We start from the raw sequence: 16,102 nt of genomic DNA on the forward strand, positions 1-16,102 counted from the left end.
GCAAGTAAGAGAATGGATGTGAAATGACCTTGAAACCTAAATCTACAGACATATAAGGTGTTACTGTTTCTTGGTTACTTCCCATTTCAATGCTGCCTATATTAGGTTTAAAATAAGGTCTTGTGGACATATCTTTTTAATTATCAGCTGGTGTTATATACTCTAATACTTGAATATAACAGTTGTAAAAACAATAGGCACCTGAAACATACTCACTGAAAATATTAAATTATGCTGCAGATGGGCAGGGGGGTGGGGAGGGGAGGACGGGAGGTCCCCTTTGGAATCACTAGTAATAATTTGACGCTTTGGGCCGATTCGTTTAAGTTGGTTTCAGCACAGAATAATGCAACTGAGGAAAGAAGGAAAAAAATTTAGACCTATTGAATAGTTTATAGAAATGGAATCCTCACAACACTATAAATTACATTACCTCACTTCACAGATGAGAAAAATCAAGGCCCAAGGTTACAGAGCCAATAAAAGAGCTTGGATACAAACTCAGATTTGCCCAATTCAAACTCTCTGTTGCACCATGTAGCATATTTGATTTTGTCACAAGTTAAATAACTCTTGTTTTGCTCTGTAAATGTATGCTATTGATCTCATGGGGCTGTGTGTAGACAGTTCAACACAACCCAGACAATCAGGATGAAGTCAATACTCCAGACACCCTTGCAGGTGCTACTTCAGTAATGGTACAGATCACTGTGGACACAGGCACCTATGTTACAAGACACCAGTGTCAAAACACACACTTTATCTCCGCCATTATGTGCACTACCACCCCCGCCTTAATACAGAACTAACATCAGCTAGAAAAACCCATGAGTCCAACTTACAGGTTCCACCTGCTTCAGTCAGTATTAAAATTGAAGGTTGGAGATTGTTAAGAACATATCAGAAGCTGTTTTTAACAAATAAAATGTACTAACTTAACATAAGCAACACTACTTCTACCAAAGATCTTAAAAGAAAGGAATCCCTGGAACACTACTAAGAGTTAGGCAAGTGCCATATAAACAAGAAAAAGAAAGAAGCCTCTTGTGACGACCTAGAGGGGTAGGATAGGTAGGGTGGGAGGGAGACACAAGGGGGAGGGAATATATGTATATGTACAGCTGATTCACTTTGTTATACAGCAGAAACTAACACACCATTTTAAACATCCAATAACGATGTTAAAAAATAGAAAAAATAAAAAATAAGTGCTAAGGAGGGAAAAAAGAAAAAAGTCTCGAGCCACAAAGCTTTTAAAGACAACACAGGCGGGCTTCCCTGGTGGCGCAGCGGTTGAGAGTCCGCCTGCCGATGCAGGGGACGCGGGTTCGTGCCCCAGTCCGGGAGGATCCCACATGCCACGGAGCGGCTGGGCCCGTGAGCCATGGCCGCTGAGCCTGCGCGTCCGGAGCCTGTGCTCCGCAACGGGAGAGGTCACAACAGTGAGAGGCCCGCGTACCGCAAAAAAAAAAAGACAACACAGGCTTTTAATAAATCTTGGTTCTATTTTTTCTACTAGTGTTGTTATTTTCCAGCTATCCAGACAATACTGCCCTCCCATCAGATATTCACAGAGTGTTAGAAATTTATACTAACTGGGATTATTATAACGACAGCAAATGAGACTGCAGGGAGGCATGCTGTGTAACTCAAACACTAGATTTAGTTGGGTTAGAAGGTCAAGTCTAGGGAATTTGTCAGCAGAAAGAACCAAGGTTTCCAACAATTTCCATCTCTCAGAGCAACCTATACCCAACAAAATCAGTTAAATGATAGGCAATTACGTGACCTGCCAGAATTGATAATTTACTTCAGCGTTTATCATTAGCTTTCTAAAGTACACACATTAGAGAAAATACACATCCCGTGATCATATTATTCTGATATGAAGGGTCATGAGAAGAGTATGGCTATGGTACACAGAAGCAATGGAAATTGCTTCCTAAATACATGTCTGGCCTATCTTTCCCTGCCCAGTTGACTGGACTCTACCAACTGGCAGAAGATTGAATGGTGCTTGCATGGTGGGTTTTTATTTTAGTTTTGTGTTTCCCTTTCGTTTTTTTAAGCCAGACTCTCTGCATGACTACTTGCTGTTTATGGACTTGAAGCTGTTGGCCCCTTAACGTGTATCCTTCCTCTTTGCTGGCTTTGAGTACTGGCCCAGAAATATGCGGCAGTGACCTTGAGGACACAATTATAAAGTAGAGGACAAAAGTTCAGAGCAACTAGAAAAGGTATTCTTTACGTAAAACCTTTTTTTTCTGCAAGTGGAACACAAGGAGATAACAGACTCTTCCTTCAGCCACCTGGATGAAAGGTGATTAAAAACTTAACCAACTCGTGACAGCAATTCTTGACGACGACTAGTTTGGTTTAAAAAGCTTTTTCATACACATTAGCCTACTGAGTCCTTCCCAGTGCCCATGATGTTGGGCTTTTTATTCCTCTGCTGCCCTAGTTAGCTCTTGGTTTGTACACCCACCTGTTTGGCCTGATTGACGCACTGCTTGTACTGATTGGCCAGAGCGGAGCAGCTGAGGGTCTGCTGGGTGTTCTGGCGGTAACACTGGAGAATCTGGGCCTGCAGATCGGCACAGATGGGATGACACTCATATCGCCTGGAAACAAAAACAGGGACCACTGAGACAAATGGTCTTCAACCAGAATAAAGAACAAGGCTAAAAAAATATATAAAACATCAACTAAGATATAAATGTTACAAACGCCCCCCGCCAAAAGTTTAAGAACAATAATTTTCTTTGACCTTTAAAGAAAGATATCACACAAGATAAGTGATTTCTTGTTATACAGCAGAAACTAACACAACATTGTAAAGCAGTTATACTCCAATAAAGATGTTAAAAAAAAAAAGATAAGTGATTTCTATGAAATTAGTTCTATTAATTGACACCACTGCGAGCCTCTCTGGACAGGGCAGCATTCCCACCCTACCTCAAACGTAACCATGGGGGCCTCCCTGGTGGCGCAAGTGGTTGAGAGTCCGCCTGCCGATGCAGGGGATACGGGTTCGTGCCCCGGTCTGGGAGGATCCCATATGCCGCGGAGCGGCTGGGCCCGTGAGCCATGGCCGCTGAGCCTGCGCGTCCGGAGCCTGCGCGTCCGGAGCCTGTGCTCCGCAATGGGGGAGGCCACAACAGTGAGAGGCCCGCATACCGCAAAAAAAAAAAAAAAAAAAACGTAACCATGGGAATGGGGCCAATTACTCTTCAGCCCAGCCAGCTAACTCAGGAACCTGGGAGCCCCAATGTTCTCTTCCGTTCCCACCTCCAGTTGGTCACAAAGCTTGATATCCTGCAGTCCAGTCCTTTCTCCATACTCACTGTCATTACATTAATTCCTAATCATCTATATCCTGGATTCAAGCAATGACCTTCACGGGTCTCTCTGTCTCTTAACCTTCACCCTCCACTCCTACCTCCCAGAAGGTTCTTTCTAGTAGTAAGTCTAGACAGTATCTGCTTTCCAAATAAAATACATGGTCAACAGGCAGGTCCTTCTGGATCAGGTTCCTGCCTACTCTTTTGCCTCAACCAGACCACGTTCAGGGTTTGATTCTTACATGTCCCTTCACGTCTTGGCTCCGCGGCTCTTGATTTTGGAAATGCTCTGCACCCAAGCCTCACCCAGTTCTACGTATCTGGAAAATACCTACCCATCTTTCAATACTTGAGCTAAGTATTGAAGTGCAACCTCCTCTATATGGCTTTCACTAGAGCTCTCTCCAACCACAGCAGAGTCTATCATTCCCTTTATGGTGATCCCCTAACCTGTATTAACTTCTTTCACCATGCACTACACTACAGCCTACTGCAATTTCCTAGCATGCAAATCCCAAGTAAGGACTGCATCTTATTTTCTTTGTTATCTCAGCTATCGACATGGGTCCCTCTTATAGAAGTCATGCAATAAATTGTTGAGAATACAAATGGGTGGAGAGAAAATTTAATTCCTTGAGCTAAAATTTTACTAGTTATACTTACAAATCTCGAGATTTTAGTTAGAGTGCTTTCAGTGAATATGCACTACTAAACATAAATCCTTCCAAAAAGCTGATAATATACACTTGAAAAATGATAATAATAAAATAAACCAAATGGATTATACAAACAAAAATGAAATATTCTTGTTAAAATGGTAGAGGAACTTGGAATATAAGGACTGCATACACAGAAAAGTATATATATTATTATCACTTTAATCTAGGGATTCATTTTTTTTTCAAATTAGTTTTTTTTTTGTCAACAGATCTGTTTATTATTTTGATTGTGGTGATAGTTTCATGGTTTTATACATACATCAAAACTCATCAAATTGCATACTATAATATGTGCATTTTTTTGTTTAATACAAAAGGTTCCAGCCTCTTATCAGTTCTTCTCTTGGAATTTAAATTTGTTATTTCCATAGTAATCATGAAATAGCATGATTTTAAATTGATGAGCTCTGAAAAACCCCTAGAGAACACAGGAGAAATATTTCTCATCCATAAGGAAACCCCTGGCTGACGATTTGTCTCATTACTTTTATCCAACACACTAAGCTAGTATACATATTTTGCTAGAATAGAAAACTGAAATGCAAGCCACGTTACTGGCCCCTAAGGGAACTTACTTCCTACTACCCTCTAAAAAAGTAGACACAGAGATAACACTGCTTGTACTCTTTCATTCATTACCTTTTTACTGTTTTGCCAAACACCTAAGAACAGAATTTAAATCCAATCCCAGGAGTTTCAACTCACTTTAAGGTTTTGAAGTTCAGATGTCTGTGAATGTCTCCGGACACAGATTTCCCTGATCCCCTACCATGAACATCAGTATCTAAAAAGAGTCAGCTGTGTTTCGAAGGGTAGAAGCACAGCTACGACTAACTGATTATAGCAAGACACCCTCCTGGACAAATACTAAATAACATAGGATCAAGCATCACGTTAGCTGAACCTAGCAAATATATGACTAATGCCTTTAACAGTTCATGAGAAAGCAGGGTTACCTGCTATCCTAGCGTTGAGGACCATCGTCCCTCCAATATACCTTAGATTTAAAGCAGGGGGGAAGAAGATGGGAGAGAAGGCTAGAAGCATCCCAACCAGATATGCAGCCTCTCCCCATTAACACACAGCAAAAGACCATAAAGAATGAGCTCCCACATAGTGCTCATCACAAGGAAGATGCTGTGGTTTTTTTTCCTTCTAAAAAGACTCTTCACAATGGGATTCATTCATCTAATACTATGGACTCCTTAGAAAGAGGTAATTTAAGTTATATGTAAGCATTTACCCTGGGTTGAGCTATTTAGTCATGCAAGTTAAAGTCCATGAGTTATTCATAATTTGAAAGGTGTCAAAATATACTTTTATCACCACAAATCAATACTACTCACTTCCAGGGCCCTTTATTTCCTGTATGGTAGTCTGTTGCGTGAGTGAGAGTGCGTGTGTGCACGCAAACACAGACATTTTCAGAAATCCTTTTTGTACACATTTCAACCTGTATTGATGATGAGATGGTAAAATGGGGGAAAGAGGGGTGGAAATCAACATAATTGTCTTCCAGTTCCTGGACTAGACTCTGGTACATTTTGCTTGGATTAATCTGTAAGGGCAAAGCTCTGTCTCTGTATTGATCTGCAATGCTGTTATGCTGCCCTAATGCACTGTTTTCACTTTGGGAAAATGCTAAATGAGATTACTGTCTAACATTAGAAGGCCATAAAACCCAAGCATGGCACCTTCCATTCAGGAAAAGGGTTTCAAAGACATTTCCAATATGCATTATGGTAAACCCTCCATATAGTCATTGAGTCAACAATTGATTTTTATTGACTGCTTGCATTCCTGCTGATGGAAAAAGCCACCATTAGGTAAAAATGACAAAAGGCAGAATTTCAAGATACCCAAGAAGGAAAATTAAATCTTAGCAACAAGAGACATTTAAACAATTTACTTTCTTCGTATGAAAAGATCAAAAAAAAGAAACAGTGAATGACAAATGTTAAGAGAAAGATGAAATATTTGGGGAACTCAAAACCATAATAAGGAAGTGAGAGATAGAATAGTTATCCAAAAACATACTTACCAAAAAGGAACGGGTGGAATAAAGCTGGTACACACAAATATATATTGCTCAAAAATAAGAAAAAATCCAGTTCAGTGGACTTGAAATTATTGGGGACTTTTGATGGGTCCCACCACCTGTCTCCTCCCGTTGCTTTTCCTTTCTGTACTCTATACGTGGCTCCCTGTCTCCTCCCTCCTCCCACCAGCACTAGAAGCTGGCCCTCTGCCCTTCCCGCCCTACCCCACCTCATCCCACAGTGGCACTTCGGGCCAAGGAGGTCGCTGACTGTATTCAATAGCAGAACTGGAGACCAAAGATCTGGATAGAGAACAACACCCAAAGAAGCACTCCTGGTAGGTATTCTGTAGCCAGTAAAACAATTTTTTGGCCAACGTTTAATGCTAATATTCACTTAAAAGGCAGCTAATAAAATACATCCAAGTATTCTTCTCATAACACTGACAGATCAATGTAGAAACTTCGGGGAAAAAAATAACAGAAAAGAATAAAGATACATATTTAGGCTGTTTCTAATTTTTAAGTGATTAAAACACCATGGTGATGGACAAAAATTATCACTACTGTTTCTGATGATTTCCTTCATAGAGTTTCCTATAAGTTGAATTAATTGGTCAAAGAGAAATGAAGATGTTTTGGTAAAAATGACGCAGAGATAAATAAGCAGTATTCAGAACTCTCTTCTTAAGATTCTAGTATTGGGTTTCCCTGGTGGCGCAGTGGTTAAGAATCCGCCTGCCGATGCTGGGGACACGGGTTTGAGCCCTGGTCCGGGAAGATCCCACATGCCATGGAGCAACTGAGCCTGTGCACCACAACTACTGAGCCTGCGCTCTAGAGCCCACGAGCCACAACTACAGAGCCCGTGCTCCGCAAAAGAGAAGCCACCGCAATGAGAAGCCCACGCACCACAACAACAAAGAGTAGCCCCCGCTCGCCGCAGCTAGAGAAAGCCTGCGCGCAGCAACGAAGACCCAACGCAGCCAAAAAGAAAAAAGACAAAAGACTCTAGTGTCATACACTTCCACTTGGTTATCTGTTTCAGAGCTATCTGTTGGTTTTGCTGTTGCCTCTCCTACTTTCATGTCTTAGAAATTTCTTTGAGGTGGGTCTGAGCTTTATATTTCGAGGAAACTACTTACCCATCATGTTAGTTCTAATATAAACAAAAAGGATAATGAGGTAATTTCAGAGAAGGGAGAAAAGTGTGGAGATAACCCTCCTCATACCACTCGGAAGGCTCGAGAAGTCATGTAATGACAATCAGTGAGCAGCCACAATTCCTAAAGCTCTCGGACACAAAAATCATTCGTTGAGTGCAGGGTGGATACGAGAATGGTTGGCACTACAAGGGGAATTCTAATTTATTTGGGGGGTTGGGGGGGAGATTCTGATTTTTTAACAGGTTGCAACAATGCATCTTTCATGGGAACCGGTGACTTTAGAAAAAGGAATCAGTATCACAACTCAGTCCTCTGAATCCACAGGAGGCGGGTGATATGCAAGGAGGGAGGGGAAAGCATTATCAGTCTTCCCCCAGGTTTTAGGATCCTGAGTAAAAGTCCTAAAACCAGGACAATCCCAAAGATAGGACCTCTGGTCACCTATCCAAGATGATATGAAAAGTACAGTGCTCCACACACACAGGTACACTGTTCTTAAACCAACAGGCCTCACGTTTCATGAGCACAAACACGCCATATATAAGGTGAATGAAAAACTTTCCAATTTTGCAATATATTTTTCTTCCTTATTCAGTAATATTGGGTACCTGGAAATGATGGGGACATTAGGAAAACCCTAGGAAGAGAGTGGGAACTTAGTAACGCATGACCACATGAAACTGGTGGGGGCTGGATGACTCTGCCTTCTTGCTCAGTGGACAATACACCTCAACACTACAGGACTCCCCAGTGTCTGGTTTCCTTTCCCGAGGAGGCGAACCCTCATGGTATCTTGCCAATTTCACCATACCCTGCGTGGGATTCTGCTACACGGGCTCATCCCACCAAGGGTCTAAACTTAGAAAAATGGGGCCATCTTCTGCTGCATCTCCAAAGAACAAGGGCCCCAACTGTTTTGTTTTGTAAATATACTTTCTTAAAATCTCGTGACCTAGAGAGGTTGGCTAACTTTCATCTTCCACTATATCATGGTACCCTTGCCAGATCTGGGCTACGTGCAGCAAGGTTTATATCTCTAAAAAGGGAGATAAAATAACTGTTACTGGGACTTCCCTGGCGGTCCAGTGGTTAAGACTCCACGCTTCCACTGCAAGGGGTACTGGTTTGATCCCTGGTTGGGGAACTAAGACTCCACATGCCTCATGGCCAAAAAATAAAATTATTACTTATATAAAGGATATCTGGGGTAAGCAGCAATAACTATAGAGTTTGGGGACACAGAACATAATTGATGTCAACATTAACTCAACCTGGAAGAACTCGAAATCAACTTTTCATCACACTTACTTTAGGACAAAACCAAATACTCAAGAGATGTTATTTTCTCAAGCTCACACAAAGTCCTCTCATTAGGTAGAATTCTACACCTAACATACTGCACTTTAGTCTGGGTGACCCTTAATTTAGAGAAGTATAAGCCATCCTTCCCTCTCCCTTTCTTCTTTAACAATGCCTGGTGTGCTGTTATTGCTTAATAAATGTCAAGTAATAACACTGTAATAAAAATCGGCACTAGTGAGTTAATAATGCAGCTCTTTGCTTTAAAGGTGCCTGAAAGCAGCAGTTTATACAAAGTACCTGGAGCATAAACGTCACCTCCTGCCATGCACACAGTAGGAACAAAATTAAATCACAGCTCACAGAAGTGGCCCTTGGTTATAAGAACTGAAATACTGGGAGTGTTTTCTCTGTCCCATCAAAAGACCTACAAGCCGCGAATGAAGACATGTCCAGAGCCAAACGTTAAATTTGAATCTCCAAAGGCTGTATCGGTGTGTGAATGAGACCAAGTCATCTTAACACACACCAAATTATTTTTACTTGAAATATCTCAATAAGACTTCAAGGCCAGGAAAAGCATCATCATCATCACCATCATTATTATTATTATTAAAGAAAAGCATGACAAATCTCTGACTTTGTAAAGTCACTTTAATTAGACAACTTAGAAAACGTTAATCTTGAGCATACACAATGCATCACCCTTGGATTTCTTTTACTTTAAATATATGTATTTATATAATACACTGAACTCATGCCAACACAAATTAAAAGTTACATTATTTTACCTATGAGGCTTTGGGAGTTATTTCCACTTCCCCTATCCTGCTACTTTAGAATGTCCACTAAACTTGGTCTAAGGATAGAAAATATGAGAGCTGGTTCATTCATCCTTTCATCTACACAGCTACTCCAACAACCAATATTATTAAGTCACAGACATTTATCAAGCGTTCATTACATGCCATCACTACGGTAGGTGCTGAATAAGATGTGATCCTTGCCTTCTGCTGGCTCCCACTCTAGTAGCGAGAGACAGAGGTGTACACAAAGCCTTATAATGAGAATGCTGAGCTATAAACAAAGTGCTAAACAGAGCTCTCATTTTGAATGGAACAGGAACTGAACATACAGCGTTCCAGACAAGAGGACATTCATCACCAGTGAAGAGGAAGGGAAGACTGGCCTTAGGATTCGCTTGAAGTAACTTTCAAGCCAGCAGGAAGATCTGTCCATTGTATCTAAACTATAGAGACAGACTCCGAGATGGAGAGGAGAGACCTCCTCAGACCTTGGGTATATGCATACACCCGCAACCTGGTTACTCCAAGCCTTCTAGATGCCTCTGCTTTCTCTCAGAGCAAAGTTTAGTGCTTGTGTTCATGACATTTGCCAACACAAGCTTGGTTTGGCGGGGTGGGAGTAGTTGTGTACGGTAAGAGTTTATAAACTCTTTGAGTCAAGTAGGGAATCCCTAGAAAATAATCAGAGGCCAGATGCCCAGTTTCAGACCTGTCAACAATAAACGAATGTTGAGACAGGTTTCTGGTTGCTCTGTCTTGGTAGGAGGGCTATGGGGCCAACTTTCAGTTGGTGCCCAAATTACACTTCAGCCTTCATCATGTTCCTGCTTAGGGACTGCCTTCGCTAAGTAACCACGCTACTGCTTTCCTACTTCATATGGCCAAGAAGGAGAAAACTGGATAATGTGGTCTTAGATCAATGCCCAGTTTCGGAGGCGGGAGGGAGACAGTGGGAACTGGAATAAGATGGGGACGTTAGAAAGATACTGGGAAGCTGAAGAACCTACTAGAATTCGAGGGGACTCCTGGAGAAGAAACGGAAGCGTCATGGGCCAGGTTAGTCCAGATGCAGAGAGAGCAGAGGGACGGGCTGAGCAGCTAAACAACCCATGAGGAAGGACAAGGGAAAGGGGAGACTGCAGGCTCCAGGCTACGGGGCTGCCGCAAACTGTGGCATTTGTTTCCAAATTCTGGAAGGGCCATTACCCCCTTCATCACCCATTCTTCCTGCTCAAGTCCTCAGGCTCAGAAGAGGAAGAGCTGGATATAGCCGACATGGTTGTCTCCCATACAGACAAGGGGAGGGCACCAGTCCTGGCAATCTAGCAGGTTTTTACTGAGAGAGGACACTTGTAATGAACCTAAGACACTCTGACCAAATTTTAACGGAACACCGGAGACAATCTCCCAGAGACAATCCTTCCGTATTTGGAGCGATATTTATTTCATAGGCCTTATTATATCATTTTCATCAATGCAATCTATTTCAGTAGCACAGAATCACAGCATCTGCAGGTTGAGTAGTATGGTATCAGCAGCCTGTGCAGAAATATGGTCAGCACATACTTTCATGTTAAGTCCCTATTTTTAGGCACTTCTAATTTTTCAAAAAGAATTACCCTCTGGGATGAATTGTCTATGCTCCTTCTCAGCTGAGGAATGACTCAGGGATGAGATGTTTGGTGAAATTCCATCTGAGTCACCCAAGCATAAACATACATTCCGGTACCCTTACCTCTTCCCTGCAGTGATCAAATTTGAGGGAGTGCTTTTAATACTAAGATAAGAACAGCTTAATTTAAAACATTTTAAAACTGCCATGTATCTCGAGAACTGTGACACATTCTAAAAAACTGGGTTAAGGGCCTCCCTGGTGGCGCAGTGGTTAAGAGTCCGCCTGCCGATGCAGGGGATACGGGTTCGTGCCCCGGTCTGGGAGGATCCCATATGCCGCGGAGCGGCTGGGCCCGTGAGCCATGGCCGCTGGGCCTGCGCATCCGGAGCCTGTGCTCCGCAACGGGAGAGGCCACAACAGTGAGAGGCCCACATACCGCAAAAAGAAAAAAAAAAAAAACTGGGTTAAGATCAAATTTTAAGTCTGTAGTGAGAGAGTGTGTATAGTACATTAGGTGATACTCTTTTTTCCACTACATTTTGAAAGCAAGATCCAAATACTTAGATACACCCAGGAAGGAATGTGCCTGGCTCTCTTAACTGAAAGAACTGCAAGTGTATTGACTGCAGTGACAAGTAAAGGAAAAAAAGTATCCATACTGATCTGCCCTTAAGTGTCAGAGTACTAATAATAAGGAATGGAAAGAAGGCTAGAGCTGGGCCTCTTGTCTGTTTCCCATCCCTCTGATGAGCTGAAAGGGAGGAGGCTTAGGCTCTACCCCTGCCAAGAGGGAATCCCCAGATGGGTGCACTATGCCATGCCCTAGTGACTAGGTCATGCCAGCAAACCTCCAGGAACTGTCAGGCAGAAAAATGCCACCTGGACATCACAGGGGTGTACATACTGGGGAGGAGGAGGTAAAGGTGTGTACAAACACAAGAAGGGAGAAAAACTCATACCTGTAAAAGAAACACCCTCGTAAAGGTAAGACAAGGCGGTGTGATGGGTGTAAGGGAAAGAGCACAGCGGTAAGCGCCACAGCTGTTCTGAGGAGGGACCTGGGGGCGTGTCTAGGGAGGGTCCACGGAGGAGAAGAGATGGGTTGTGAAAGCCTTATCCTGAATGCAGGGTGAGACTGTAAGAGGCAGACAGGACACGTAAGGTCTACATGAGCCAAGGCCCAGGCTCAGTCAAGCTGGGCGCGTCCAGGGGCCTCAGGTTGTAGGGAGGCTGGCAGAGGCGAGAGGCAGCACTGAAAAGGGAGGCACTGGGATCTGGACGGCCTTCCGGTAAGACAGAGGATGCTTGGACTCTGTTCTGCAGGTGGAGACAAACCACCAGCCTCTCCAAATGAGACAGTAAAGCCATCCAGGTGCCTAAGCTGATCGGATGTGAACACATCAGATGGATGGAAGTGGGAACCATCTAGGCTGGGAGCGCAGTGGAGCTGTGTCCAGCTATAAAAACAGGCAAGAACGGAGGCCCTGGAAAGCAAGGATGGAAGGATGCAGTAACTGACAGATGTGGAGGTCAAGAAGAGGAAAGACTGGGCAATACACATGTGGCTGAGGCCTGGGGATTTAATGAATGAAAGTGCTTGAGTAATGTTCCCAAGTGGAAACGACCTACCAAAATCTAGAGTGTGGACCTGGAGCTCAGCACTGGGAACAGGGCTATAATCACGGACTGAGCAACCCCTGAAAGACACAGCGGGGAGTGCAAAGGCAGGAGGGACAGCTGAGTACTGGGGAGCAGCCCCATTGGGGGGTAAGGTGACAGGGAAGGAAGACGGAGCAGTCAGAGAACTGGGAGTGGAGAGAAGAAGCAGTATGACACAGCATCACAAGGCTGGGAAACCAGAGCTTCATGAAAGAGAAGAAAGTTGAAAAGAACACAGATTGATAAAAGGCCGTGGAATTTAATCCCCAGCAATTTAGAGAAATAATTTCAATATAGTGCATAAGGCAGAATTCAGACAGCAGGAAATTGGTAAATAAGAAAATGGGCAGTAAAGAGATGAAGGCAGTGGGATTAGGTCAGTTCAATATCCTTTATGGAGTGCTTGTTCTATACCAGGCACTGTGTGTGCATGTATGCGTGCGTGCGTGCGTGCGTGTGTGTGTGTAGGAGAGAAAGACACACCCATTTTATAAGAGCTGCTTCTATGGAGCACATCTGGGAACAGTAAAAATATGAAAGGGGAGGAGTACATCTGGCTGGAGATGACCAGAAAAGGTCTTAGATGAGATGCAAGAATTTCAGTAGTCTTAAAGAATAGGAAGGGCTTAGGCAGTTAGATAGAAGAGAAAGGCACTCTAGACAGAAAAGTGGAAGAAGCAAAGGCTGTGGAAGAAGAGAAGAAAGTTTGGGCTTCCCTGGTGGTGCAGTGGTTGACAGTCCGCCTGCTGATGCAGGGGACACGGGTTCGTGCCCCGGTCTCAGAAGATCCCACATGCCGCGGAGCGGCTGGGCCCGTGAGCCATGGCCGCTGAGCCTGCGCTCTGCAACGGGAGAGGCCACAACGGTGAGAGGCCCGCGTACCGCAAAAAAAAAAAGAGAAGAAAGTTTGCAGGCAGAGGCAGTGACATCACTAACAGACTTTTTTTTTTTAAGATTCATATGGAAATTTACATGCAAATCAGAAAGCCAAAACACTCTGAGCAAGGACATGCTCTACAAGTGATAAAGCAATTTCCAGAAAGTACAGTAATGAACAGAGGTGAGCTTAGAAGTTGGGTAAAGAGGGAAGGTTGTGTGAAAAAAGGAGAGTTTTGATTCAACAGTCTTTAAAAAGAAAGACAAGAAGGGCAGGAAGGAGGGCAGACACGGTGTGATTAAAGAGAAACATGGTGTGATTAAGGAGAACCACGGTTCTCTTGGTTAAAGCATAAGTCCACGGTGATGAATATTAAAAGTGAGATTGGTGAGACGCAGGAGGGGCGGAAGGAAATCTTCCGGTGGGAAACCTCAAAAGCTAGATGAATCATCTGACAGTAATGGGAATTCACGTGAGTAAGAAAGGGAACAATCCACGAGAAGAGGGATTCTCCTCCTAAAGGCATCAGCAAGTAGCTGCTATTTCCCTACTTAATACCCCATAAATGAGGGATACCGCAAAAGAATTTCATAACTAATAAAAGTGAAGAGTTTATATGGGATGTATAATAACAGTGAACTACATGTGCATCAATGGAACAATTACTCTTCAGTTTAAAAATTCCAACATTTCTTTTTACGGTTCTGATTAAGATAGTCGGTACTGATGCCACAACACATCATACAATCTCAACCCCTTGTGTTACATAAACAGATTTAAGCATTTTTCAGAGGACAGGCAAGATTTAGCAAATTGGCTTAACATTCTAGGCAGCTGCTGAGACTGAAATTGACAAGACTAACCATGAAAGTAGAGAAAACAACAACCTCCTGCACACAAATTCTTCAAATGATTATGATGAGCCTCACACATGAGTATTTCTGAGGCAGAATCACAATGATTCCTATGTAAAGGGATAATGATGTATTACTGCAGGACCAGACAATGCATTTCTCAATTCATGTCCTGGACTGGATTCTTCATGCTGAGCCCCATTAGTTTTACATCTCCCTAAGGGTTCCAATTCAGCAGTATTAATCTAAGCCCTCACACGCAGCTCTAGTCGCTGAACGCCTGCCATATGACTGTCCTTTAATACAGCTCTCCAGTTGAGTGTTTCCGGAGGAAAATCCTATAACCGGGGTAAATCCATAGGTAGACAGTAAATTCTGCCTACCATGTTTTTACATTTCTGTGGTAAATTCATTCTTGCCCTCTTTCCCATGATTATTTCATTACATCTCCATTCTCCTTTCACTCTTGGCCATTTTTCTAATTTTCATTGAGAAAAACAGAAACCAGATAGCTCCCTCACTGTCCCATCATAAAATCTGGATCTGCAACTTTTCTACTGTTACTTTGGAGGAAGACTGCCTCTCTCATAACAATTTCTTTCCCTACTAGATCATTTTTAAGAGCTCTCCCACCTTCTCTAGAAGAGTGCTATCCGAGAGAACTCCCTGCAGTGATGGAAACGGTCATGTCTATGCAGCCCAACACACTGGTCAAGGCCACATGTTGCTACTGAGCACCTGAAATGTGACTAAAGCAACAAAGGTAAAATTTTATATTTTATTTAATTTTAATAAATTTAAATCTAAACAGTCACCCGTGGCTAGTGGCTATCATATTGTTGAAAGCACAGCTCTAGCAAATACTATTCTTATGACAGCCACCTCCACTTCCTACCTTCCATCCATTCTCTCTATCCACATCCAAGTGGCCAAATCCAACCATTCTTGGTAGACGTCTTATAGGACCAATCGGCATGGACTTAAGTAAATTACTCCCCTCTCTTGAAAGGAGCTTCTTGGCTTCTACAAACACTGCACTTCCTCCCTTGCTTCTCCTCCAGCTCATCTTCTTCTAACTGACCTCTTGATGTGGGAGATCCTCAGGGCCATATCCTGCTCTTCTCTCTATATAGTCTCTCCACCAGGATCTCAACCATTCATGTGGCTTTAACGTCACTTGTGTGCTGACAGCTATCAAATCTGTACCTCTAGCCCTGCCTTCTTACAGGTGACTGCCTCCTGCTATTCACACTGAAGGTTTTACAGGTGCTACATGTTTAAAAATGAACACTTAATTCCTTCCTCTACCCGCCATTTGTTCTTTCTTTCCATCTCAGTAAATGGACCTTCCAAAATCAGGGAATCCCCCTTGACACCGCCTCTTCTCTCATTCCCAATATCCAATCTGTCACCAAGTCTTATCAATTAAACTTCAAAAATAGATCCAGAATCAACCTATTTCTCTCCATCTCCATTGTCATTATTCTAGATCAAGTCGCTACCACCACCACCTGGAATATTTCAAAAATCTCCTAAGCAGTCTCCTGGTTTCCATTCTGAGTCCTCCAGCCTCATCTTTACAGCAATTCATTATCAACACAACAACTGGAACGCCTCCTTTTAAATAGATCTTATAACTTCCAGGTTACAACCCTAATCCTTCAAACACTCCTTACCGCTCTTGGGATAAAATTCGAAATACTAATTATGGCCTAGTAGGATGTGCCC

The 16,102-nt window shown here is 42.9% G+C and overlaps 1 protein-coding gene across 1 annotated transcript in view; it reads right to left on the reverse strand.

Annotated features, from left to right (window-relative positions):
• Nucleotides 1-16,102, reverse strand: part of CHCHD3 (coiled-coil-helix-coiled-coil-helix domain containing 3) — a 294,459-nt gene that overhangs the window by 17,884 nt on the left and 260,473 nt on the right. Inside the window, exon 7 of the mRNA XM_060108045.1 lies at nucleotides 2,486-2,621. Within this exon, the coding sequence (XP_059964028.1) occupies nucleotides 2,486-2,621 (136 nt within the window). The remainder of the gene's footprint in view (nucleotides 1-2,485; nucleotides 2,622-16,102) is intronic.

Source organism: Mesoplodon densirostris, chromosome 9 (genome assembly GCF_025265405.1).
Source record: "Mesoplodon densirostris isolate mMesDen1 chromosome 9, mMesDen1 primary haplotype, whole genome shotgun sequence".
In the NCBI taxonomy this organism is placed as follows: domain Eukaryota; kingdom Metazoa; phylum Chordata; class Mammalia; order Artiodactyla; family Ziphiidae; genus Mesoplodon; species Mesoplodon densirostris.